At 35.5% G+C, this 25,303-nt stretch overlaps 1 protein-coding gene across 1 annotated transcript; it reads left to right on the top strand.

Moving 5' to 3' along the window:
- The first annotated feature begins 262 nt into the window (after positions 1–262).
- LOC128991087 (double-strand break repair protein MRE11) lies at positions 263–24,603 on the top strand. The gene is made up of 12 exons (XM_054413814.1): positions 263–462; positions 1,832–1,994; positions 6,122–6,261; positions 6,855–7,045; positions 8,422–8,629; positions 15,138–15,325; positions 19,060–19,123; positions 20,106–20,329; positions 21,974–22,140; positions 22,595–22,724; positions 23,089–23,322; positions 24,430–24,603. Exons 1-12 carry the CDS (start codon positions 372–374, stop codon positions 24,508–24,510), a joined length of 1,881 nt encoding a protein of 626 aa, XP_054269789.1. The 5' UTR covers positions 263–371; the 3' UTR covers positions 24,511–24,603.
- Positions 24,604–25,303: the final 700 nt, after the last annotated feature.

Genomic DNA, 25,303 nt, shown 5'->3' with positions numbered 1-25,303 from the left:
TTTGGAAATTCCGATTTTGGAAGATCCGATCGGCAATATAAACGTTGGATCTTTCGATTTTGGAACTTCCGATCGGCAATATATTCTTTGGATCTTCCGATTTTGGAACTTTTGAAGACCGTCCCTTTATTCATTCATTCTGACACTTAAGTTAAAGTTAGTAAGCTTCATGGCGACAATAAATTACCTACACTTTCTAAGCTGAGAGGCACAAATGTTTTCCGCGGATGATGGTGAATTTGGCGGGTGTAATCAACAAGTGTTGCACTCGTCATTCGTTTCGTCTGCATTTGTATTTTCGGCTAAATAAATAGTTATTTAGTCATAATTTGAAATAATAATTCACATTCTTGATCCAAACATTTACTGTTATGGATCCTAGATCTAATCCTGAAAATGTTTTCAACATTTTAATTGCAAGTGACGTACACTTAGGTTATGGTGAAAAAGATCCACTGAGAGGTATGCCTCCTATTGTTGTTTAAAACATTTTTATTGTCATCATACTATCCTATCGTTATATTTAACAAATCATTGTTGCTGTGACATAATTTATAGTGAAACTTTTAGATCCAAAAGGTATGATAATATAACTGACATGTTAGGTCAGCTCTTGAACACTTCATGTAGGCCTAGCCTCGGAAGTTATGGAGAGCCAAGGCTATTAGGCCTATAGGCCTAGGCCAACTCAAATTGCATATTTCAGTTCTTGATCCACTTTAATTAAGTTAGGCCTACTAATTGGATGATTGTCAATAACTACAAACTGATGTATCACCTTAAATTAAATGGAACCTTAATGGTTATAAAGCCGTTGGTGGTATTTCATCATTGCTAAAACTTAGGTAGGCCTACCTACCTAGTTATGGAATTGATTACCATATGGAATTGGTAACCATTGATTATTGATTACCAGAATTTTTCCTCTAAAATATATTTTAAATAAGTTTTCTAGTTACTTGAAGGTAATTATTAACAGGATATCACTTTTTGATAACCAGAACCTAACTATAACTTAACCCATTTTTCAATTATTGTAATTTTGTACCTTTCCAAGAGAAAGGTACAAAAAGGAGAAAGGTTTTGGTGAATCGGTGGCTCAGATGGTAGCGTCCCGGACTTCGGGCCCAAGGCAGCGATGTCGGCGGTTCGGATCCTGGTCACTGCCGCAAACATTTTTCATCAGTACAGTTCACCTTCTTACTGTTCCGGCTCACCCCTTGCTTTGCTGGATACGTTCCACGCAAAGATCTGTAGTCTATATGGACGGGCAAATGCAAAGTTAAAAGAGGCCGCCCACCTCTTTTTTTAAAATATAGCCTATGTTTTTACAATTAACCCTAACTTAGGTAATTGATGAAACCTCGGCTGTGATTAGATTATTATCTGAGAAAAATTGTATTACATTACCGTACATTATTGTAAAATGTTTACAGACAATAAAGATTGATTTGAGCACCTGGCTAACGTTTTTGAAGATAACTTAATTAATTTTACCCACATAAGGCTAAGTTACAGTACTTGAATGCTATTATTTTAAGTTACGTCACTTAGGTTTGATTTATACTCAAATGATCTAAATAATTTTGAACTCCATTCTAACTTTATGTTTGGTTGACATTACACTTATACAGTTGCCAATTGGCTGGCCTATATAAAGGAGGTGTGTTTGTAGCTACTAGAAAAGCTATAGATTTTTCCTCTCACTTAAAAAAAAAAAATGAAATTACTATTTATCCTATTTCTTCTACCTGTTTCGGTTGTTTTTATTTTGAAATGATTTTTCCTCTACGATGGTTGAACTTGCCTTTAATGAACTTTTTGATTCCAGGAGATGACAGTTTCAACACCTTTGAAGAGATATTACAGATTGCAGATCAGAAAAAAGTGGACCTTATACTCCTTGGTGGAGATTTATTTCATGATAACAAGCCATCTCCTAAGTGTGTTCATCGATGCTTAGCTTTATTGAGACGTTATTGTATGGGAGACAGGTAATGGCAACTGTTTTGAAAGGTTAATCTAATAACAACTTGCAAAAGTTTATAAGACAATGAGATTTACTAAGTTTAGTTTAGGTTGAATTATTCCAATTCCTAACAATGAAGTTACATTACTATTTAAATGTATAAACATTGCTTGTTTGACAAGTTAACTTTGCAAAAGATTTTTGCCTATGCAAATTCATTCCACAAGGATGACTGTGTTTTTTTTTTAATTTTAATAAAATTGCTTAGCTTTAGCCACATTAACAAAGTCCACATTCATCAGCCTTCATAATTGACCCTCTGGTAATGAGAATGGATTTTGTGAGGTTTGATCAACTAAAAACTAAACACACACAACATTAAGAAACTGCACTGTACAGTTAGGCCTATTTGTTGGATATGACACAACCAGTGGCGTAACAGTGTTTCCCCGGGCCCCCCGCATAAATGTCCCCTGCTCCCCCTCCCATTCCCCACCACAGCACTATTTACCACACCATCGATCGGTATACCGATGGCCACAACTGACACATAACGTTAGGTTACGTCATTGACGTAGGTGACGGCAGGTCTACACGATCAGACTGTCGGAGGATGGTCTCTAGCCATACAAAGTGTTTACCTATTCTTCAACCAGAGTCCTCTTTAAAACATATTTTGTCACAGTGATACTAAACTTGGGAGTTATGTTCGCGGTTAATATGGGCTACTCCATTACTCCACCATTTATTACTAAAACAACCAAGCTACAGTACCAACTATAATTTCCATTTAAATGTTATTGCTTCACTAAATTAGTTCTATTTAATGACATGATATCTGATTGAGAAACTAGGAGCATAGAAGCCTACAGTAGGCCTAAATTCAAACTCACTAGCGTGAACTGACTTCGGTGAAATAAAAACTACTAAAAATAGAACAAAATTTTTATTTTTAAAGTGACAAGAAAAACTTTGTATAAATTAACACATGTTTTAGTAAGTTCAAATTGTTTTACAAATCACAAAAAATAACAGTTAGAAAGGTTTTATTTATTTAAATGTCTTGATCTTGCTGCGTTTCTAGCTGCAAAAGTTTCAATGACTGTCTTAACATAAATATTTTTTGCAATGTTGTTTTCAATGCTTAAGACGCTCAACCCACTTAGTCTCTCCTCAGACATAGTACTTCTGAGATAATTTTTTATTAATTTTAACTTGGAGAAAGAACGTTAAGCTGAAGCCACTGTAACAGGTAGAGTCAAAAATAGTAAATATGCTGTACATAAATTCGGTAAACTGGATGCGACAGAGTAGTTTTCCAGGAACAAAAATTCCACCATCTCTTTCAGGGACCTATTAGCTTTGATTTCATGTCTGAAAGTTCTTCCGAAACTTAACATTTCGTTAGGCAAGTCAGATGTCAAATCTTCGCTATATTCTTTTGCCAGTTTGCTTGATTTCACTTGAAGCTCATCATCTTTACTTCTCAACAGAAACTCAGGACTGAGAACAGAAAACAAATTGGCAACGTGGGACATTCCTTTGAATCTAAACGTAATTTGATTGATTGCAATGTCCAATATTCCGTAGAATACAACTGTCTTATAGTATAAATTTGCATCAGCCAGACGCCTTGGGCAAGTTCGTCAAAGAGTTTCTTTGATTTTCTATTCCTTTTATTTTTGAGCTCGGTATTAACTCCCCATTGTTGAGCAATGGCAGTTTCTGTCACAATTGTGATATCATAATTGTTTCTTAGATCAGTTAGATCTTTTTGTACATTCTTGAGCAACTCCATTGCCTTGCATACATTAATATCTTTCCTCTGAAGGTACTTTGAAACTATGTCAGTGGACTTGAGTATTAATGTATGTAAGACCATTTCAACAACAAACTCAAAGCTTTCCATGTGGTTTTTCAATGCGTTTTCATCAGGTTTGTTAGAGCTCAAGACTATTATTGTCAGAGCTCTCAATACTCAATACTACAAAATTGTATCTCAGTGCTTTTAGGGAATCAATTCTCGAAGACCAGCGTATGGGCCAAAGCTTTTTCATTGTGATGGTAACTGAACACAAAAGCTCCCATCGTTTTATACTTTGGCTAAAAAACACATAAATTTGTCCAAAAACATTCAGAACTAAATTTAAATTATGAGCTGCACAATGAATGTAGGTACTTTGCTGTTCTTTTGTTTTCTTTCAATCCTAGATTTTACCCCTTGATACACTCCTGACATGTTCGCAGCCCCGTCATAGCCTTGTCCTCTGCATTTTGACAACATCAAATTCTTCTCCTTAAGACTGTGTATGATTTGCCCTGCCCAGTTTGATCGCTTACTTCTCCAAAACCCAAAAACCTTTCATTGATTTCTAAACTAGTAGGCCTTCCAGACTCATCCTTAGATATTGACACATATCTGATTATTTGACTCAGTTGATCTGTTTGGGTGATATCTTGAGTAGTATAGTATAGTAGTAGTTGAGTAGTAGAAGATCTATCAACTCATTTTGGATTGCCGGAATCATATACTTATTACTGTATTTAGGTGCATTTACTATTTGTTCTAGCACAGGATCGTATTTACTCAATAAATCAATGACTGTCAAAAAGTTACCACTGTTGGGTTTGCCTATAACTTCTGTATGACCTCTAAAGACCAGGTTAAAGCCTGCCAGAGTAAGAGTGACATTGACAATTCGATCTAACACACTAAACCATTTATTGGTTTCCTGTTTAAGCTCTGATTTCATACCGACGTCGACCGTCCGATCCTTTCTCCACAAATCCGATACACGACATGCGTTCAAATGCATGGCGCTTTTTTCATGTGTATCAATTTTTTTTTAAAGGCCTTTCCAATCTCGTCGGCCCACGGAGAAAGCATTGAACCCTTTCTTTTAGCAAATAACCTGCAAGACTCACACTTAACTAACTGTGTCTTTTTTCTGTGAATAGCAAGGCCATTCCCTTGAAATGTTAAGTAAAGTTTTTGTTTGAGTTTCATAATATTTTATAGAAAAAGATCTGTTATCTTGGTTCTGGTCTCTGGGAAAAGAACCACGAGGTTTGCATGGACCATTATTTATTATACATTTTTTTATATCGTTTGTTAATTTGTTTCCAAAGTGTCCAGGATCCGATGGATATTCCTTCTCAAAACTTATCGAATCATGCAACGTTTCGACCGACAATTAGTTAGAACAAGACTTTCATTGTCAATTGTTTTTATTCCCGTGTTCACTAATTCCTGATTCTGAGTCAATATTTACCGTTGTTTCTATTCTATCATTTTCTTTATTTATCTCCTTTTTAGTGTCAAAATTATCACTGTTACCTCAGTAACATTACAAGTTTCTTCACTTACCACAACATCTTTTTCAATCGGAGTGTCTTGATGTAGATGGAAAATCACTGACATGATCAAAAAAGATAGGATTTTGGGATGAATCAACTTCCTGTTCAAAATTTGTCACGGGAGAAAAACATCCGTGAACAAAGGATCGGTTTTACGGACGGTTTTAGGAGAAAAGGGTATCTCAACCTCGCAGACCCCCCCCCCTGCACCGGGGGTCTGCAGGGCCGGCTGTTACGCCACTGGACACAACAGACAACACAAAAACTGTTCAGAGTTAGTGTTTTAATTTTAGAGCCAATCTGAATCAGGGTAGTGTTAGATTATTAACGAGCAAACATGTGATCATATGAAAATGTAGCTGAACAATTTTTGGGAGCTTGCATTAATCAATTAGGATTTTGACTACAGTTAACTTAAAATAATTTATAATTAGCCTACTAAACTACTACTTATTTACAGTTTTTTACCTAGGCTATTTATTTATATTAATTTACTTATTTATTTATAGTGCATATAAAACATCAATTAGGTCTATCTCTTTAAGCAACACTTCCAACCTACATTGTTTTCATTTTTTGTTTTGCTGGGAGCGAGCTGGTCTAGTGGTAGAGTGCGGGACTTTGGTCCATGAGATATTAATTAAAACCAATGGATTTTATCTTAGTGATGCACAATGCTGCACCCCTCCCGAAGTTGTGTAAAAAATTATCCCCGGCGAAAGCAAAGCGTTTTAGGGGGAAAAATTGTTGCTGGTTAATATAATTATAAAAAACCTGTATTTGTTCCTGTTTCAGGCCCGTGACTGTCGAGTTTTTAAGTGATCAAGCAGAAAACTTTCAGCATTGTGTCAACCCTGTTGTCAATTATGAAGATCCAAACTTGAATATTTCGATTCCGGTCTTCTCGATTCATGGAAATCATGATGATCCTAGTGGTAATAATGAATTGGCCTAAGCTCTCTTTGTTTTCTTTTAAATTTATGGGATGTTGCTAAGAAAAGGCTTCTTTCTATAATATGCCTACCTGAAAAAGTATGAGGATAAAAATATTTGATCAATCTCCTTTTATTTTCAAATGATCTAAAATACATTGAATTTAAAAAATTAAATTACTTTTTTGGTTGTAATTACAAGTTGCAAATAGGCTGCATCCAGGCGCCACTATATTTAACATATTTACACATTAAAGACTAAAGAAAATAATTTATAAATAAAAAACTTTTTTAAAACAAAACGTTTTTAAACGCACTAAAAAGTAGAAAATAATTTATAAATATGTTGAGAGTATAAATACTTGTAAGATTTAAAACGAAAAACGTTGGGTGCATGCAATTAATTGATAATAATACATTAGTTCAATAGGTGAAGGTAATTGTAAATTATCTATTGCATGCACCCCACGTTTTTCGTTTTAAATCTTACAAGTATTTAAACTCTCAACATATTTATAAATTATTTTCTACTTTTTAGTGCGTTTAAAAACGTTTTGTTTTTAAAAAAGTTTTTATTTATAAATTTTTTTGTTCAGGTTATGGCCAGGTGGCCACATTAGATCTTCTGAGTGCGTCTGGATTGATCAACTACTTCGGCAAGTGGACAGACCTCACACAGATCCAGATTAGTCCTTTACTGATGCAGAAGGGAGAGTCTAAGTTGGCAATGTACGGACTGAGCTACATCAAAGACGAAAGACTTTCGAGACTGTTTAAAAACAGGAAGGTGTGTTACATTGTATTAATGGGTACTTTACAATAAATTTTGGAAATCAAAGAATAGTTGTAGTTTTTTGAATGACACAGACTATCATCTCACATTGATAGTTATGTAGTTATGTTTTGCAACTGTATATATCAGTGGAAAATAAAAAAAAGTTGATAAAAAAGCTAGCCTCGAGGCACTGTTAAGTGAAAGTTTTGACCAAATCAGTGTTTATCGTCTTACGTAATTTAAGGTTATAAATATTGTTGCTTAACCCTTCAAGGCGGTTTGAGCCTTTCTCATCATGCGTAAAAAGACATTGCTACGGTTTGATAAGATCCGCTTGTCATGATGCAACCCAATTGGTGAGGTGGCATCTGACGACCAATCGGTGAACTATTTCAAACTAGACTGTATACAGCACATTGTTTATTAGTTGCTCAATCTTTTACAGCTGTTCCCGATCAAAGTGAGTGTGACATGGACAGATTATGTATTGTTTCCAAACGATACATATATTATCGTATATAGTATCAACCATGAAAAGTTGATATTATAAGGTTATGAGCTCTCTAGATAACCCATTAGTTGTTCTGATTATGAACTTAAAATTCCATTTACTAGCTATTTTGTGAATAGCCCTAGGTATTTTGTGAATTTCTATTTTAATGATGGAACTATTAATTTAATCAGGACTAGCAAAAACACTTATGCCAAAACGAGGTGTACTTTTTGTGCGATTTGGAAAAAAAACAACCTTACCAGGATCCGGTGGGTGTTATAAAACCCCGCCTTAAAGGGTTTAAAGTTTTCGAGCACAGAAAGAGTTTCTAAGGTTACAAAATTTTAATTTCCCTCTGCAGTAGGGTGGTTATTGATATATTACAGTGTAGCCAATTTCACGTCAATGCTTTATATGTTTCTAAAACCAATATGAAAAAAAAACTAGGTAACAAATTTGTTTCATGTCCATTTGAGAGATTTCAGTTTTCGTTGTCAAGGCTGAACAAGTGGCTCAGTTAGCAAGTATAATGGCCTTTTCACAAGAGCTTGGTTTTTGAAGGGCTAAGGCTACATCAAGACTTGTCCAGATCTTCTGCTCTATGTGTCCAGTACTTATGCTGGTCAAAGTTGTCTTCATTTTTTTTTGGGAGAATAAGGATTTTACAAATGTATTGGCTGAAAACAGTAGACTAAGTATCTGTGGTTTCACATCAATCAAACGACAATGACTATAGTTCCCTGCTAAAGTAATCACTTGAAATTCCATTTTTTTTCAGTAGGAAATATAAAATTGAAGAGACCTTACAGTCATAGTAGAGTTTTGTGTTACTTGTCAACTCATATTTATAAGATTTGGTTGGTTAAAACTATTGAAACATTTGTAATGGCCGCAGGTGACGATGTTGAGGCCCAAGGAGTTTGGCGACGAATGGTTCAATATCTTGGTGTTGCATCAGAACCGAGTGATGAGAGGTCCTAACAACTACCTACCAGAGCATGCACTCGACGAGTTCCTAGACCTTGTGATCTGGGGCCACGAGCACGAGTGTCGCATTGAGCCCGAGAAGAACGCTAAGCAGGGCTTCTTTGTCATACAACCAGGTTAGCAAGTGAATACCGTCAGAAAAAACATACTTTTTCCGTAATATGACCATTTAATTTGGATGTAAGAGTACACAAATCACACTTATGACCTATACTAGCAGAGTGTCCTTCGTACGGGGTTGGAGTATAAGTATAAAATGCTCATTGATGATGATGTTATACTCGTGCTTTGCGTTTTTAATGGGAGATGACACAGTACAGTAGAACCCCGGATAACCGAAATAAAGGGGGGAAAGCCATTTCGGATAACCAAGTTTTTGGTTAACCCCTCAAATGCTAAATATAGCCTATGTATTACTACAGTGAGTTGGAAAATGAATTTAAAACAATCTATATATATAATACGCTAAGCCGATTTTTATAAACAGAACTCGTCCCTTATTTTTGGACCGATTTTGATGATTAAATTTTCAAAAGAATGGCCCTGATCTGTAGTTTTGCAAAGTGTTTTTATATTGTTTAAATCCTTATTAGTTCGGGCTGGATCTTCCATCAAAGTTGGGGTTTCTCCCATATAATTAACATGGGGAATCTAAATATTTAATTGGAAACTTTGTCTCCACTAATTTAAGATAATGGCTGGGCGTAGAAACTTGGTAAAGGTGTCCAAAGAAAGGTCTTGGTCTGTAGATGAGTTATCAAAAGAAAAACAAAGTAAATTCCCTTAGGGCTCTGCCCCAGAAGCCTTCAAAAGATACCTCCACAGATTTGTTTACATTTTAAACCATGTGGATACTGTAATACTTTTTAATGAAACAGCTAAAATGAAACAGTTAAATACTATGTAACTTCCTCATATAGTTACAAAATGCTCAAACTCGCATTGTGACATTTATGAATCGGCTTATATTTATCCAACAGTTATTCATCTGCAGAAGAAGTTCAGTGTGCTCTTATCGTGTCTAATAACATCCAAACACAAAAACCTTGCCTAAAATGGTACCTATCTTGACAAATTATTTGCAGTGGCCTATATTACGGACCGTGGCCCACTGGGTTGCTAACATTATCGAAAGTAACACGATATTTTGGCTGTAAGAGTAAATACTATTTAAGCAGCTACTGTCTATAACAGAAAGGTCATATTCCTTTTAAACTAGATCACATTATCCTTTATAAGATACGTTGACATCAATATTTATGTAACAGCCAATTTACAGTATGTTTTTCTCTTTGGAAGTGCCACATTGCTATTTAATTTGCATTATTTGATGCCAGTGAAGCCACATGACCATATAAACGAGGAGGCCCTTAACCGTCGATTTCGACGGGTTACACCTAGTGTTTATATAATACAGTATTTTATTTCAGCTACAGAAATGTTACAATGGGTTAGAAAATACTTTAAGCTAAACAACTGAAGTTACTAAAGCATTTTACATTACGTATTACTTATATTTTAGCCCTGTATTAATTTATGGAACCGTTTCAGTTAAACCGGGTTTTGGCTAATCCGAATTCGGTTAACCGGTGTTCTACTGTATACTATAGTATAGCACATCTACAAAAGGCATAATATTCTACCACTGCATCTAAACAATAGGAAAAAGTAAAGTTCCCACAGCTTTTTGGTGCTGCTTGATTCAAATTAGCTGTTGTCATAAATGCAAAAAAAAATAATAGTTCTGCACCCTGTTGGTAAACCTTATAACCTTTTAAGGGGATATGGCAGTAAAAATGCTAACTTCCTTAACATTATCACTAGGTCTTTCAAACTTATATCATGTGTTTTATAGGCATAAGAATAGGTATAAACATAGTTAAAAGTAAATTTTTTTGTTAAGTACACCCTTAATATTTTTTTTAGTTTTTTTTTTTAGGTAATTAACTAAATTTGATATAACTTCAGTTCTAATTATTGGATTTTAATCATTAAACCATCAGTTTGCAGGGAATAATGCCCTCTAAATATTTAGGTAGAATTATAACAGTATCTTTATTTATTAATTTTTTATGGGTCATTTTGTATTTAAAAAAAATTAATTGGTTTTCTGTGTAAATAAAAAATCTTTTTTCACTTTAGAATAGACATATAGGCTACATTTACAATTCTACCTAATTATTTAGATAATAACATTATAAACACTTGGTAAAAATTTGAATCATGTAGCATAAACCGTTTTGAAGATATATCAAATTTAGTAGTTAAAAACTTACGTTAAAAAACTGATTAGCGGGAATCACACGCTAATGTTGCACTTGGCAGTGTAACCATGGTGATACTTATTGTTGAGTTATGGATCATTTTTTTTGTTTATGCAAGCATTTTATTATTATTTATTATATTATTATGTAATTATTACTTAATTATTATATTATTAATATTAATAATAATGATAATTATTATTATTACTAGCTGACCCGGCGAACTTCGTATCGCCTAAGTTATAGGTTTCCCCTAAGACAGACCGATGGAAAGAAAGTACCGTTACGTTTAATTTTCAAGATGATCTCGTTCGCATCGCTCAATCACGTCCTGGTTGAAGTTCGTTCGCTAAGCTCACTCACCTTTGGGTTGGTGCTCGTTCGCTACGCTCACTCACCTTTAGGTTGGAGCTCGTTCGCTGCGCTCACTTGCCTTCAGGTTAGCTTGTTCGCTACGCTAACTCGCCTCCAGGTTGAAGTTCGTTCGCTACGCTCACTCACCTTTGGGTTGGAGCTCGTTCGCTACGCTCACTCACCTTTAGGTTGGAGCTCGTTCGCTGCGCTCACTTGCCTTCAGGTTAGCTCGTTCGCTACGCTCACTCACCTTTTGGTTGCAAATTAGCTGTTGTCATAAATGTAAAAGAAATAATAGTGCTGCACCCTGTTGGTAATCCTTGTAACTTTAATGCTATTGAACATCATAGAACAGAACCAACTTGTTTAATTGAAACAGCTGTTAAGATTCATTAATTCCATTTCTCATAAGGTTAACATGGGAAACTCCAGAGCCACTGGGGCGGAGCCCTTTTAAGAATTTCGAAACGGGAAATAGTTTACGTCCGATTCGCATACCTACAGAATTTACACACCAAATTTCATAACGATCGGTGAAGTCGTTCCGGAGGAGTTTGCAGACAAACACTGTGACACGAGAATCTATATATATAATACGTGAAGCCGTTTTTTGTTAACGCAACTCCTCCCTTATTTGTAGACCAATTTTAACGTTTAAGGTGTCAAAAGTTTCGTCTCAATATGTAGTTTTGCAATAAGGTTTTAGAATTTTAAAATTCCTATTCTGAAGGGCGTGAGACCCTCTCAAAGGTCGGATTTTCTCCATAAGAAATACATAGGAGAAATTTAAAAGCCAAAAACAGCTGTTTATAAAAAAAACTGCTTTTTGGGAGTAAATATTAATGTTTGTAATATTTATTCAGAAGGTTAAGACCAAGTTAAACCGGTAATCAGTTTTGTAGGAAGAACAGAAAATGCCTCAAGTTCAAAGAAGAAATATTGAAAACTTAAATAGGAGACAATTAATAATAAGATATCTTATGCGTATGAGGAGAGTAGAAATAGAGTGGCCTGGTCTAACAGACACCCATCCAGATACACATTCACTTGGTAATATGAACAATATTTGCCAGTTCTGCTATACATCGACGGTTCTGCTATGCAACTCACTTTGGAAGTGAAAAAATGTACGAAGCACATAGTGTTGTCACGGTGGTAAAGTAAACTTGCCTAATGTCAGATCAAATGAATGCATGCAAGAAATGTTTACTTCTGACACTGACAAAACTAGATATTTCAAAACATTCAGTATAAACTATATTTAATGCCTTGACTATGATGAGTTCAAGTAGTAAGATTATACCAAATCTTGGCAGACCTTATATTTTTATTGTAAACTTATGTGTTACTCGCTCTACTTCAATTGAGAAAAAACGCAAATGGATTGTTTACTTCTAGGTTATTTTTCCAGTTCCTCGGGAAAACTTATACAAGGTCTATTGACTGAATTTACCAACACAATCCATACATTTCAAGTCAAAAATAAGAAGTTTCAACAACTAATTTGCTATTGAAAGTTTTAGTGGCAATATTAGACCAAACATATAAGTGAAGGAATTAGCATTTATGTATTCAACGATCGGGTTGTTACGGCCAAGTTTATGTTTATGATTTAGGAAAGACAAATAATATACGCTGTTCAAAAAGAGAATACGAAAATTGCTATCCAAATCGTATAGCTACAAGCATAGATGAAGAGTTATCTAACCTATTTCGACAAATGAATCGATACTTTCAAAACGTTGGGACAGGTATTAAGAGAAACTCCACTGAAAAACGTGAGACTGACAGACAACACGTTAAAATACGTTAACCAACTTTCAATGGTGTTGCTGCTTTAGGCCTGTTTCACATCTACCCGGCTGCCGGGTGCCGGGTGTCGTTTAACCGGCAATGGGGTGAAGAAGTATATGGCACCGTTCACACATGCACGGCATGTGTCGTGACCGGTTAATCACTTGCCCGGCTGCCGGGTACTAGTCGAGGGATGCCGGGTGCCCCCTCGGCGAAGGCCGGCTGCCGGTGCCGGGTAAACAAGTCGGCTGGAGTAGTGGGTATAGCGGCCCAATGTGACTGTTCACATACAACCGGCACCTGCCGTGTGTCGGGTGCACCAAGAGTACTTTTAGTTCAGTTCTTTGTAGTTAATGTGTATTAATTTTGGGTATTTGTTCGCAAAGTTTTGGTCATGTCCATGAATAGACTATGAACTACTTCTTTATTAGTTCAAGAGCAGAATTATTTGAATTAAATAGAATTTTTACTCAATTTATTTTTTGATTTTATTTTATTGCATAACATTGAATTAAATTTTACTCAAATTCAAACTGAATCAAATTTTAAAAAATCAAATAACCATTGCAATAAAGTTATTTCAAAGTACCTAACATTACAATTGCTCTATTACGTTCTATTTCCATCCCTACGACACACAAATTTCACAAGCTTGAGTACAACTGCCGGAGTGCCGGTGTCGGCGTAATGTGAAAGGTGCACTCGTGCCGGTGCCGGCTAGAAGTCGGGTTAACGGCATGCCGGGTAGAAGCCGGGTAGATGTGAAACGAGCCTTAGCCTATTCAAAGCAGATTATGCCACTTAAGTTGGCAAAAAATGGAGCACATGAAATGTTTGATATCACCTAACTTTTCAGGGTTCTCCACGAAGAAAATTCGTTTGATTAGGGGGATGTCTCAAATCAAAGAAATAAAATGATCCAACTTAAATTACTAAACACAGGTAGTAGGCCTAAGGCAACAGTTTTCTTCAATTCTCAAAGCTGGAAAAACTTTGTTGCAACATGTTAACTCGAATTGAAGCAGATCGTTTAACATTCATTAGAAGTTATCAATTGCAACTGAGAGCAGAAATAATGTAGGTGAACCTTGACGACGCAAACAGAGATATTTAAAATTAGTTACTAACAAGTGTTTAAACAACTCTAAGATGTAGCTACAATTGCTCGAATTTAAGCATAAAGTTTTCCTAAGCGTTATGTTTCATACTATGCGGCTCATTGAGCCGCACGGGTTCTCTAGTTTTATATATTAGATTACCAAAAAAAGTCATTGACAGGACTTTTTAACAATATTTTCCGTATTTTTCTTAATATAGCCTAAGGAAGCACAAAAATTTTTTTTTTTTTTTGACCAATTTTTCTTATTTTTAGCATTATAAATAATAAATAATAGACAAATTTAAAAAATCACTTTTTTGAAAAAAAAATCATTATTTCACTGCCATATCCCCTTAATGCTATTGAATATCAGAACCAACATAAGTAGTTGTTGTGTGAAACAGCTGACAAAATTCTTTAATTCCTTTTAAATAGCCTATGGATAATCATATGGTTACATGAATAACTTTAGAGCCACTGGGGCAGAGAGATAAGAATATGTCTATATGTTAATCGGGAATGTGAGCTATAATCATACCAAATTTCAACCCAATCCGACCAGTAGTTAATGCGTTATTGAACTTCAAACAAACACACAAACTTTACATGTATAATATTAGTATGATTACAGATTATACTACCCAGGTATTGCATTAGGATAGGATTTTGCAAGTTATCATTGCTTGAATTTAGCCTTCCTATCTCACCTCCTTATTGGTTATAAATTGACAATTAGTTTACTGTTAAGAGACATGGTTGTACCATGACGGTCAGTGGAGTGGCCGTTTTCCGCTAGTAGCAATTAAAAATTACCTAGCAAAGCAAGGGGTGAGCCAGTACAGTACAGGAGTGAACTGTATTAATAAAATGTAGTGGCAAGTACCAGAATTTAAACCCTCGACATTGCTGTCTTGGACCCGAAGTTTGTCGTGCTACCGCTACTGACTGAACACACTGATTCACCAAACTCTGTACGATTGGCTTTTTTACGCTGAATGAATTTATAGCCTCCAGTACTAACATCTAGCTTTCTAGTTCCCATTCGTAAAGCTGTGATAAACTGTAGAGTGTTGTGCCTTATCAGAGATTTAATTTCCCATTATTTCATTCCAGGCAGTCCAGTCGCAACGTCCCTCTGTGAGGGAGAAGCCGTAGAGAAATTTGTATCCGTCATTACCATATACAAAAAAGAATTCAAGACAGAAAAGGTCAAATTGAAAACAGTCAGGCCGTTTGTAATGGACTCTATGAGCCTGTCAAACTGCACCTTGAACAGAGCGGGTGGTGTTTTAAATGAAGAGGTTAAGTTACATATATTTCTTTAAAGTTTTCTGTTGCTTCTTATTTACATAATTTTTGGTCTTCTATCACAAAACATTGTTGTGTTTCGTTTCGATAAGTAATTTTGAGGTAAATAGGCTATTTATGCAGGTCTATTTAACCAACAGATTAAGAGTATTGTTATGAAAATCTTTTATTTGGCTTGAACCGTAGCCTCCTGGCGCGGCAAGACAAAAAGTGGCAACATCGCTGTCTTGGAAAACCAAAAAAGCTATTGCACTAATTTATAGTAGAGCATCTGAGCTATTCTTTTGTTCACGTTGTGTATTACTGTTATTACCATGGCAACAGCCTGGCTGGTGCGATGTTGCCACACACCAACTCTGCAGCCTTGTATTAAAGGAGGCTATGCTATACATGTTAAAGGCAGAGTTAAAAAAAAATTATGTCCTGAAAATACCTTAAGAATGTAATTTGATGTGGCAAGGCAACAGTGGTTATGTTGCTTTAAAATTTAATAGTGAACTTTATCTTCATTATCAGATTTCACAAAACCTTCGGCCTGTTGCATATATATTTCTTCTTCTAACTTTCCATTTAAAAAGGCTGTTTTTACATCAAAATGATGCACAGTCAGATCTTTTGTCGCTGCTATGGTTAGTAAAATTCTTACTGTTGTTGAATTAACAACAGGAGCAAATATTTCATCATAGTCTTCTCCATATTTCTGTGAGTAACCTTTGGCTACTAAACGTGCCTTATAGCGCTCAACCATACCGTCATCTCCATACTTTGCTTTAAATATCCACTTACATCCAACTGCTGTTTTCTGTGGAGGTAAATCTACAAGTTCCCATGTATCATTTTTTAATAAGGCTTCCATTTCTTCTTGAGCTGCTACAACCCATTGTTTTTTCTCAGGTTCAGACAATTTCTCCAATTGTTTCCAAGATTTTGGTTCAATCACATTTCCTTGAGCTATTAATGATAGTCTGTTAGGAGGAACACCTTTTGTTTTTCTTTCAGATTTTCTTACTTTCAAGTTAATATCATTGTTCTGATGATCATCTCCATTATTATCCCCATCAATTATATATGGCTCGTCATGTTCAATCTCTTCCATTTCATTTGACATATGTTCTTTAGTTTCATTTGTTGATGTTTGCCTATCATCAAGTACATTTTTCTCATCAGTACCTTTTGGTTGATCAACTTGAACACTTCTTTGATTTTCTTCGACCTTTTCATGTCTTTGGAGTAAACTGTCTACAGGCAATACCCTAAAGCTTGAATTAGTATGATTTGCATCGACATGTGGAAAGGAAGATGTGTCAAAAACTACATCTCGAGTTGTAATGATTTTCCTATCTTCGGGTAACCACATCCTCCAGCCCTTTGATACATCTGAGTAACCAACAAATATCCCTTCTTTTGCTCTTGATTGAAACTTGTCATTTGTCTTGTTTAGGATAAAACCTTTACAACCAAACTTTTTTAGATATGAAACATTTGGAATTTTCCTATACCATCTATGATATGGTAATACACCATCAATTGCATCTGATGGGCATCTATTCCTAACATGAGCTGCTGTTGCAACTGCTTCTGCCCAAAACGTTTGAGGAAGATTTGCTTCAATGAGCAAACATCTTGCCATGTCGTTTAATGTACGATTCATCCGTTCAGTCACTCCGTTTTGTTGAGGCGTTCCGCTACATGTTAATCTTCTCTGAATACCATTACAATTCAAAAATCCATCGAACTCTCTGTTAACATACTCTCCTCCATTGTCTGTTTGAAGATATTTAATTTTTCTTCCAGTAAAATTTTCTACTTTGTTCTTGTACTTTTTGAAAGAATCTAATGCATCACTTTTCTTCTTCAAAAAGTAAACTTCAACCCATCTTGAGCTATCATCAATAAAAGTAATGAAATATTGAGATTTTCCATGTGACTCAGTTTTCATTGGTCCACAGATGTCAGAGTGAATAATGTCCAACACTTCTGATGTTCTTTCACTTTTAGGAAAGGGTCTTTTTGTAAATTTTCCTTGAATACACACCTCACATTGTGGAATAAGCTCTTTTGTGTTCACTTTAATACCTTTAACCATATTTAAATTGATTATTCTTTTCAAGTCTCCAAAGTTCAAGTGTCCAAAATGTTGGTGCCAAGACAATAGACTTGATTTTTCACAGCTTATATTCATTTCTTCACTACTCTCTTGTACGTAATAAAGTCCATTTAACCTATTCGCGTGGATCTTTGTCTGTCCATTCTGATCTATTATCAAAGCAGCATCTTTTTTAAACAAAACTTGATACCCATGGTCAGTAATTTTAGCTACAGACATCAGGTTTGTTCGAAGTTCTGGTACATACAAAGTGTCATACAAATTAACGCTTAGATTTGTACTCCCATTTAAAATGTTCATATTAACTGTTCCAACCCCTCTTGCATCAGTTGATGAATTGTTGGCAAGAGATATACTTCTTCCATTTGCAGGCTTGTACTTGGTAAATTTACTGTTCACATGAGTCATATGTGAAGTGCATCCACTGTCCAAACACCACTGTATATCTTTCATTGACAAGTTTCCAAAATAACTGTCATCTTGTACAGAAGAATTAAGTCCTACTTCTTCTAGTTTAGCAATCGCTACGTTTTGTTGATCTTTATTTGCTTTGGGACAAAATTTTGCTTTATGCCCGATTGCTTTACAAATAAAGCATCGAAACGGAAAATCAACTGATTCCGTTCTATTTCTATAAGAGTCTTTTGAAAATCTTCCTGGTTGAAATCTAACTTTGTTCTGAAATTTTCCTAGCAGAGCTTCACTACTCTCTTTCTTACCATGTTCTTTTCTCGCTTCCCACTCTTCTACAATTTTTATTTTTAAAGTTTCAGGAGAAGGCAGTGCATCTCTAGTTTCAATAGCAATTCTAAAGTTTTCAAATTCATCTGACAGGGAATACAAAAGAATAATTGTCAAAAGATCCTCATTAATATCGATTTCCATTCCTTTTAATTTGTCCACTACATCAAAAAACATATTCATGTAATCTCTGACATCATAATCAGGTGTCAGTTTTGCCAAAATTAGCTTCTTTAACAAAAAGGCTTTCCTTGCTGGTCCACTGGAATCATAAATGCCTTTTAATTTTTCCCATATCTCTGCTGAAGTGTTACATCCTTTCACTTGCTTTAATTCACTTGGGCTGATAGAGAGGATTATATCTGCCTTTGCCTTTGCATCAGTGATTAGCCAAGCAGTCATTCTTTCACCTTCTTCTAGAGGCCTTTTAATGGTTCCTAACACATACCCAAGTAAATCATTTTTAACTAAAATTGCTTCCATCTGCATTTTCCATGTGTCATAACTATTTCTGTTCAAAAGTTCAATGTGATTACTCATATTTCTTTCCATATTCCTCACTTAATTGAGTCTCATAATCTGTTAAAATTGAATCAACTATTCTTTAATAACACTCACACAATAATAACTTTTATTTACTTTTTTATCATAACAAAACTAGATATATAACATATGATTTTATAAAACAGGTAATAAGTAAATTGGATGATGTTGTAACTCCAACAGCTTTAAAATTTAATAGTGGCCCCCACTCAAAATATAGAGAGAGTGACAGCTTTTTAATTAAACTGAAATATACAAATACCACTAGCATTGTTTTTATGAATATATGGTTTAGCCTATGTGTTAAAATAACCAGCATAAAAATCTATTTTTTAGGTTCAACAGTATGTTACTGGAAGAGTTGAAGAACTGATTAAAAGAGCTGAACGACTAATAACTGGTACATAGTTATTGTTTGTTTTCAAAATATTGTAGATTGTATTGTCTACTGTAAAGTGCAATGTACAAGAGATATTGTGTACAGTATGAATTAAGAATGCTAGCTTAAGTTCCATAATTCTCATATATTCATTAGGTTTTATGTATTTAGGATTTACATAATTAAATTACCTTTATTTCAACAAGCAATGATTGTGCTGCATGGCCCTTTCTCACTTTTAACCTATATAATTATATAATAGAAAACCGTATTTACAATGACAGGATTGAAATAAAAAAAATCTTATTAGTGGTTTAGATACCAGTAGGCCTATTTTCAGTAATCCAATTGGTTGTTATGACAAATAGTTTTGGCTCTTGATGGAGCCATCATTATATTTCACATATACATTTAACCTTTCACGGACGGTTGACGGATATATCCGCCTAAGTCTTTGGTGATAAAGGACAGGTGCCGGATATATCTGCTTATAGTTTTTGATGTTCCGGACAGAAGTTTTTCCCGTTCTATGTCACGATTTCGCCCGTCCGGGAAGGGTTTGAAACAATAAAGACACAACACGCATAACTACAGTTTTTTACAACACGACTGGTCGGAGTTTATATCTAGAGTTGTTGATTTATGTATTATTACTTGCAAAAAGTTATTTTTTGACAATTTTTAGATTAGTCTTTGGTTTTTGGAGTAGCACTTGCTTAAAAATGCATTAGGAATGGATATTCAACTAACTGGTCCAAGAAAAGAGGTCCAGCCAGTTGACAATATACACAAAGATTTTACAACACAATAACACAATGACTTGGATATTCCCCCCCCCCCCCCCACAAAAGGCTTCTTTAAAAAAAGTACTACCCTCCTAAATGGAAATTTTTAAGTTCTGTCAACTGTCTGGAACTGTTTTCTTGTGTCTTTCTTCTTTAATGTATTTTTAACCAACAAAAAACTACCAGGTTTTTAATACTTGTTGGTATCTGGTTTAAAGGGCACAGAAAGCAGCCAACACTCCCTCTTATACGTCTAAGGGTGGAATACTCTGAGGAGATGGAGTATTTCAACCCCATCCGCTTCGGTCAGCTGTTCACAGGGCAAGTCGCCAACCCAACAGACATGATATTGCTGAAGCGAGTCAGAAAAGAGAGAACGGTCAAGACTGAAGGTGACTTTGACAAAGACGCGATGGAGAATGTGCTTGGAAATGAAGAGGATGTGAGTAGTGTTCAAATACTCGTAGATGAAGATTTTGAATAAGCTTGATGTTTGTTGACATGCATTATTAACATAGTTTATGCAATGAGCTCAAAGGTATCAGAAGGTGATTATTACATTTTTGCCATACAAAACAGTAAGCTTTGTTTCTGGTTTCTTTGTAGACAAGAAAGTAGTTGTTTGCTAAAAGGTCTCTCTCAGCTGAAGCTTGTTTAATTTTTTTTTTTTAAAGAGGTTGGCAGCCTCTTTTAACCTTGCATTTGCCTGTCCACATATACTAAGCGCCCGTGCGTGGATCGTTTACAGCAAAGCAAGGAGTGAGCCGGTAGAGTACAAAGGTGAACTGTACTGATAAATTGTTATCGGCAGTGACCAGGATCCGAACCCACGACATCGCTGCCTTAGGCCCGAATTCCGTGACGCTACCGACTGAGCCACCGACTCACTAAACACGCTAAAACTACTATGCTAATTTACTTAGCACTCTTACTGTGCTTTACTTTAATACTGTCTTATGAAATGGTGATCATACTAATGTAGGTATTTTAAGTCAAGTATGAATGGAGATAATTGTAGGGTTCTTCACAACAAAGATGTCTGTTAAAAAAACAAACTATTGAACAAAGCCGTACACTTTAATAGCAATTCACATTGTCCACGATGAAAATATTTTAAAAACTATAATACAAAAATAATACACTTTTAACACGTTGACTGCGCGCGCCGACTTTACAGGCGCTCCCCAGTGGCGGGCGAAGCCCCGGCGCGCAACCGAATCAGCGAACGCAATTGGCATTCAAATATTTCAGTCTGACGAATCACAAAAGAGCAGTGGTGACTGTGCTGCGTTACCCCGAGAGTGGATGTAGTTCACTGAAACACCCAAAGGTAGCAGCACTGCATGGATCCGTATCCAGTGTCTTTGTAATGTGGGTTGAAGAGAAAAAATCCCCGAAACCGGGACAAAAGCATTGCCAGACGGGATTTTACGGGAAATTTTAGTACCAACCTACACCAAAGTAAAGCTCGCATTCTAAGCTGGCAGGCTGGCAACGATTATAACGTCTCCGTCTGAGGCTAAGCTCACACTGACTCAATATATTACTGTTGGTCTGGTGCCGACTGTAGTCGGCGCGCGCCACCTGGGAGCGCTGGCGACGCCGACTAAAGTCGGCACGCGCAGTCAACGTGTTAAAAAATTAAAATGTAATGTTAATATTTAAAATAGTGTACATTATACAGTGTTGTGATTGTGTACAAGTTGTATTTTACTCACCCTTATGTTTAACGCATTTGTTGCTGGTAAAATTATTGTACGCAACTCATTCAAGGTGTTAAAATTATTTCTATGAAATTCTGAACGATGCTTGTTCGAGCGCAGGAACAATCATGCTTGCACCGTTAACACCTACTTCCTGGTCTTGTAGCGTAATTTATAAGTTTCTTGCTGTTGCTTACATTTTGTACTTTACTACTTATGTTCAACAGCATCTAATACATAATTTAATACAATAATATATAACCTACATTGAGAGAATTCATTTTCTCACCAGCACTATAGAATTTTCTCACACCTAATTTTAGGAAAATTTCTAATTATTTTGACGAATCTCATGAAATCATAATGTTTATTGTCAATATCAGGGAGAAATGGGAGACGAATGGGGCAATCGAGCTGAGAACGTAGTAGAACGTTACTTTACGGAGACTGACACTAAACAACTAAGAGTGCTCTCCGTGCAAGGACTGGCCGAGGCAGTGAAGCGCTTCATAGACAAAGGGGACACTGACGCTATCACGGACATCACCAAGTGAGTGTAGAAAATTTTAAAAGATAAAAAAGAGACATGAATCTCTTTCGACACCTAGTGGCACCTCCAAAAACTCAACTCCAAACCAAAACTCTGAACTTTTTCAATGTCTAAGAACATATTTTACAATGTCCAGTCCGACTGAAATAGGATTTCCAATAAAGCAATATCATACTATAGGATATTATTAGTAACACTAATGCTATGCTATGTATCAAAACAGCTCTAATTGTGGGAATATTTTCTATCACGATTAGTGAAAAATCACAATAAAAGGATAGCAGCTAGCTTATCCATTATTCTAGAAGTCATAATCCTGACCTAAAGCCTTCCCTTGGAAAGAAAAGATTAAAATTCAAACGCTGTTTCAAATTATTACTCAATATCTCAAGAATTTTTAACGGTTCACATTCTTCATACACATGTAATTGGACGATTAATTTGTTTCAATCAGACATCAGATGCAGAGGACTGTGAAGTACATTGTTGACAAGAAGGTGGTTGCTAATGAGGACACAGTGTTGGAAGAGATTGAGAACTTCCGTCTGGAGAGGATGCAAGCAGCTGAACAGGAGATTAGAGAGGTAACCAGAAGTTTCAAGAATATTTGATGAGGTTTACGCTAAACCTTTTATGAAATTGTGTCATTGTACAACTTGGTGGAGTATGGGGGCAATGCCCCATGATAACATCTTCCAAATACTGTTTATAATATTTTTCTTTCAGATCTTATTTGTTACAGTTTCAATATATTACTACTGGCTGTGTCCTACACTACTGTCAACTAGTTTAAAATAGCCTGTTATTCGCTGACCTATATTATTAAAATCTTAAACTTATAATTAATCTATTAGTTATAGCTTTTTAGCCCTATTATTGCCAATTGTTGATGGACAATGTGTTTGTACTTGTTTTGTTACAATAAATTCTTGATTCTTGCTCTTTTAGGCTGAGATGGTGCTAGACAACAGAAACAGGAGTGTGACAAATGGCAACACGCAGAATGTATTGGCCAACTCCGACTCAGACGATGGCGAGGCTGTGAACGGCTCAGTCCGTGCTCCTATCAGACCTGCCATAGCCTCCCCTTCGACCAGTGGCCGTGGTAGAGGCAGAGGGAGGGGGAGTAGAGGGGGCCGAGGGTCCAGGGGTGCTAGAGGGGCGGCCGCAGCTGGTTCTAAGGTCAGTTAACCTAAGTGTACTAATCTTTAATCTTATGTTTTTGCTTTGACTATTGATAGACACTCCATACCCATGTTAAAGCTGTTGCTGGTTTTGGCAAAAAAATTAATGCAGTTTGAGCCACTAACAGAGTGTGATCATGTAAGTTACTGAATTCTATCGAATATGTAAACTTTTTCTTTTTAACCAAGCCAAACTGATAGGACGACTTATTGTAAACTACAGCTTCTCCGTCATCAACTATCCAAAAACAAAGGAGGAAAATAAGAGTTGTAGACTGTAGTGCATTCAGTGAGTCAATTATTGATTCACAGTACTAGTGATTCAAATATATATATAAAGATTTGGCCACTGCTGGTCCATATAGATGTTTACTCCAGTATCCAAAAGTTAATGGTTTTAGGTACATTCCTGAGAATGGACTCTGATTTCAGTTTCAAAACATTGTGAAAACTTCCTTTTAGAACTATCCCTTAAATATATGTGTAACATTTGATGGTGATATCTTTAAAGGCAGCTCATGCGCCATTCGCCAAGCACCGAGCAGTGACTCGCTGAATTGCGAGTAGTGTGGATAGGTGTTTGTCTATATATGGCAAGCAGCAAACATTTGTGATTGTGTTTTCTTGTTCATTGTCGGTATTTTTGCACACATCAAAGTGGACAAACATTTGTTTTCTATGAAACAGTCAGTTTCTCGGAAACAACGTGTGTGTAGACGTCTACTCATTAATCAGCGAATAGCAAGACAACTACCGGAATGTCAAATATTTTGTGCTTGACGAATGGGGCATGTATGGAGCCGCCTTAAGATGTCCATCTTTGCCAGCGGTATAGAAACTACTCTTTCGTGAAACTACCTTTTGGATTGTTCATGACTATAGTCGGCTGTGATTGGTTAATTTGAATTGTTCACTTCAGAAGACCTGTCCAATTTTGGTTGCATGTCACTGTACTTTTCTTTCTTGTTTGTGATTTTTTAACTAATTGTTATTGTATATTTTGAATTCTTTCAAGCACATCCTAGATAAAAACTATGCTGACAACTTAATTATTTAAGTATCAACTGTAGGGTTATCAGTGTTTTATATTATCCCACTGTTGCAGAACATCAAGGAGGCGTTGTCTGTGCAGAGATCAACTCCAAGAACAAAGAAGACCGTGGTCTACTTGTCCGATAGTGATTAGAGTTGAATATTTCTCTGGTGCTTTCTCTCAAAACAAATTAATATTCACAACATAAACGGGTAATAATTTAAGGAAATAACCTAACCATGAAAAAAAAAAACACTTAATAGTACCATTTTATAGTTGGTTCTAGATCTGCTTCTATGTGACTTGTGGTTGAAGTTCCTATAGGATTGTCAATTTAACTATTTTCATTTTCCTTGTGTAAAATAGAATTTTAGGACTACCTTTTGTTTTTAGTCTATACCAAAAGAGATGCTTTTAGGAGAACTTACTGGAACATTTTCAAGCAAGGAAAACAACGTTATAAAAAATTGATCTGTATTGCATACAATTGCTACGGAAAAAATATAGAATAAAAAACTACATCAAACATTGATAAAAAATTAGATCTTTACAGCTAAGCAATTAATTATTGATGTACATAGGCTAATAACTTCACCAATGTTCCAGACTAAATTTCAAACTAATATTCTGTCATTTTAATTCAGTATAATAATAAAGCTTAATGTTTATTCAAATTTGAAATGTATAAGCAAACAGATTACATTGTTTTCTTAAATTTAAGTTTTACTTTTGTTGGTTTTAAAATCTGTGTTTCCATTTATTTGTATGAATAGCCTAAATAGTAATTAATAAGTGTTGCTAGGTATGTTGTGCACATTATCTTTAAGTAGGGCTCTCTAAATTATCTCAAGTTTTACAAACTTTTCAACAGTTTTAGTTCAAAATCTCAGTTAAAACGAGATAAGTTCTGACAAATATTCTTTCTCTAAATGTATCTCGCCAATGA

This window comes from Macrosteles quadrilineatus, unplaced genomic scaffold (assembly GCF_028750875.1).
Source record: "Macrosteles quadrilineatus isolate MER2022 unplaced genomic scaffold, UCM_ALF_1.0 Scaffold_3__2_contigs__length_128488019, whole genome shotgun sequence".
Lineage (NCBI taxonomy): Eukaryota > Metazoa > Arthropoda > Insecta > Hemiptera > Cicadellidae > Macrosteles > Macrosteles quadrilineatus.
This window is presented reverse-complemented; position numbering and strand designations above follow the sequence as displayed.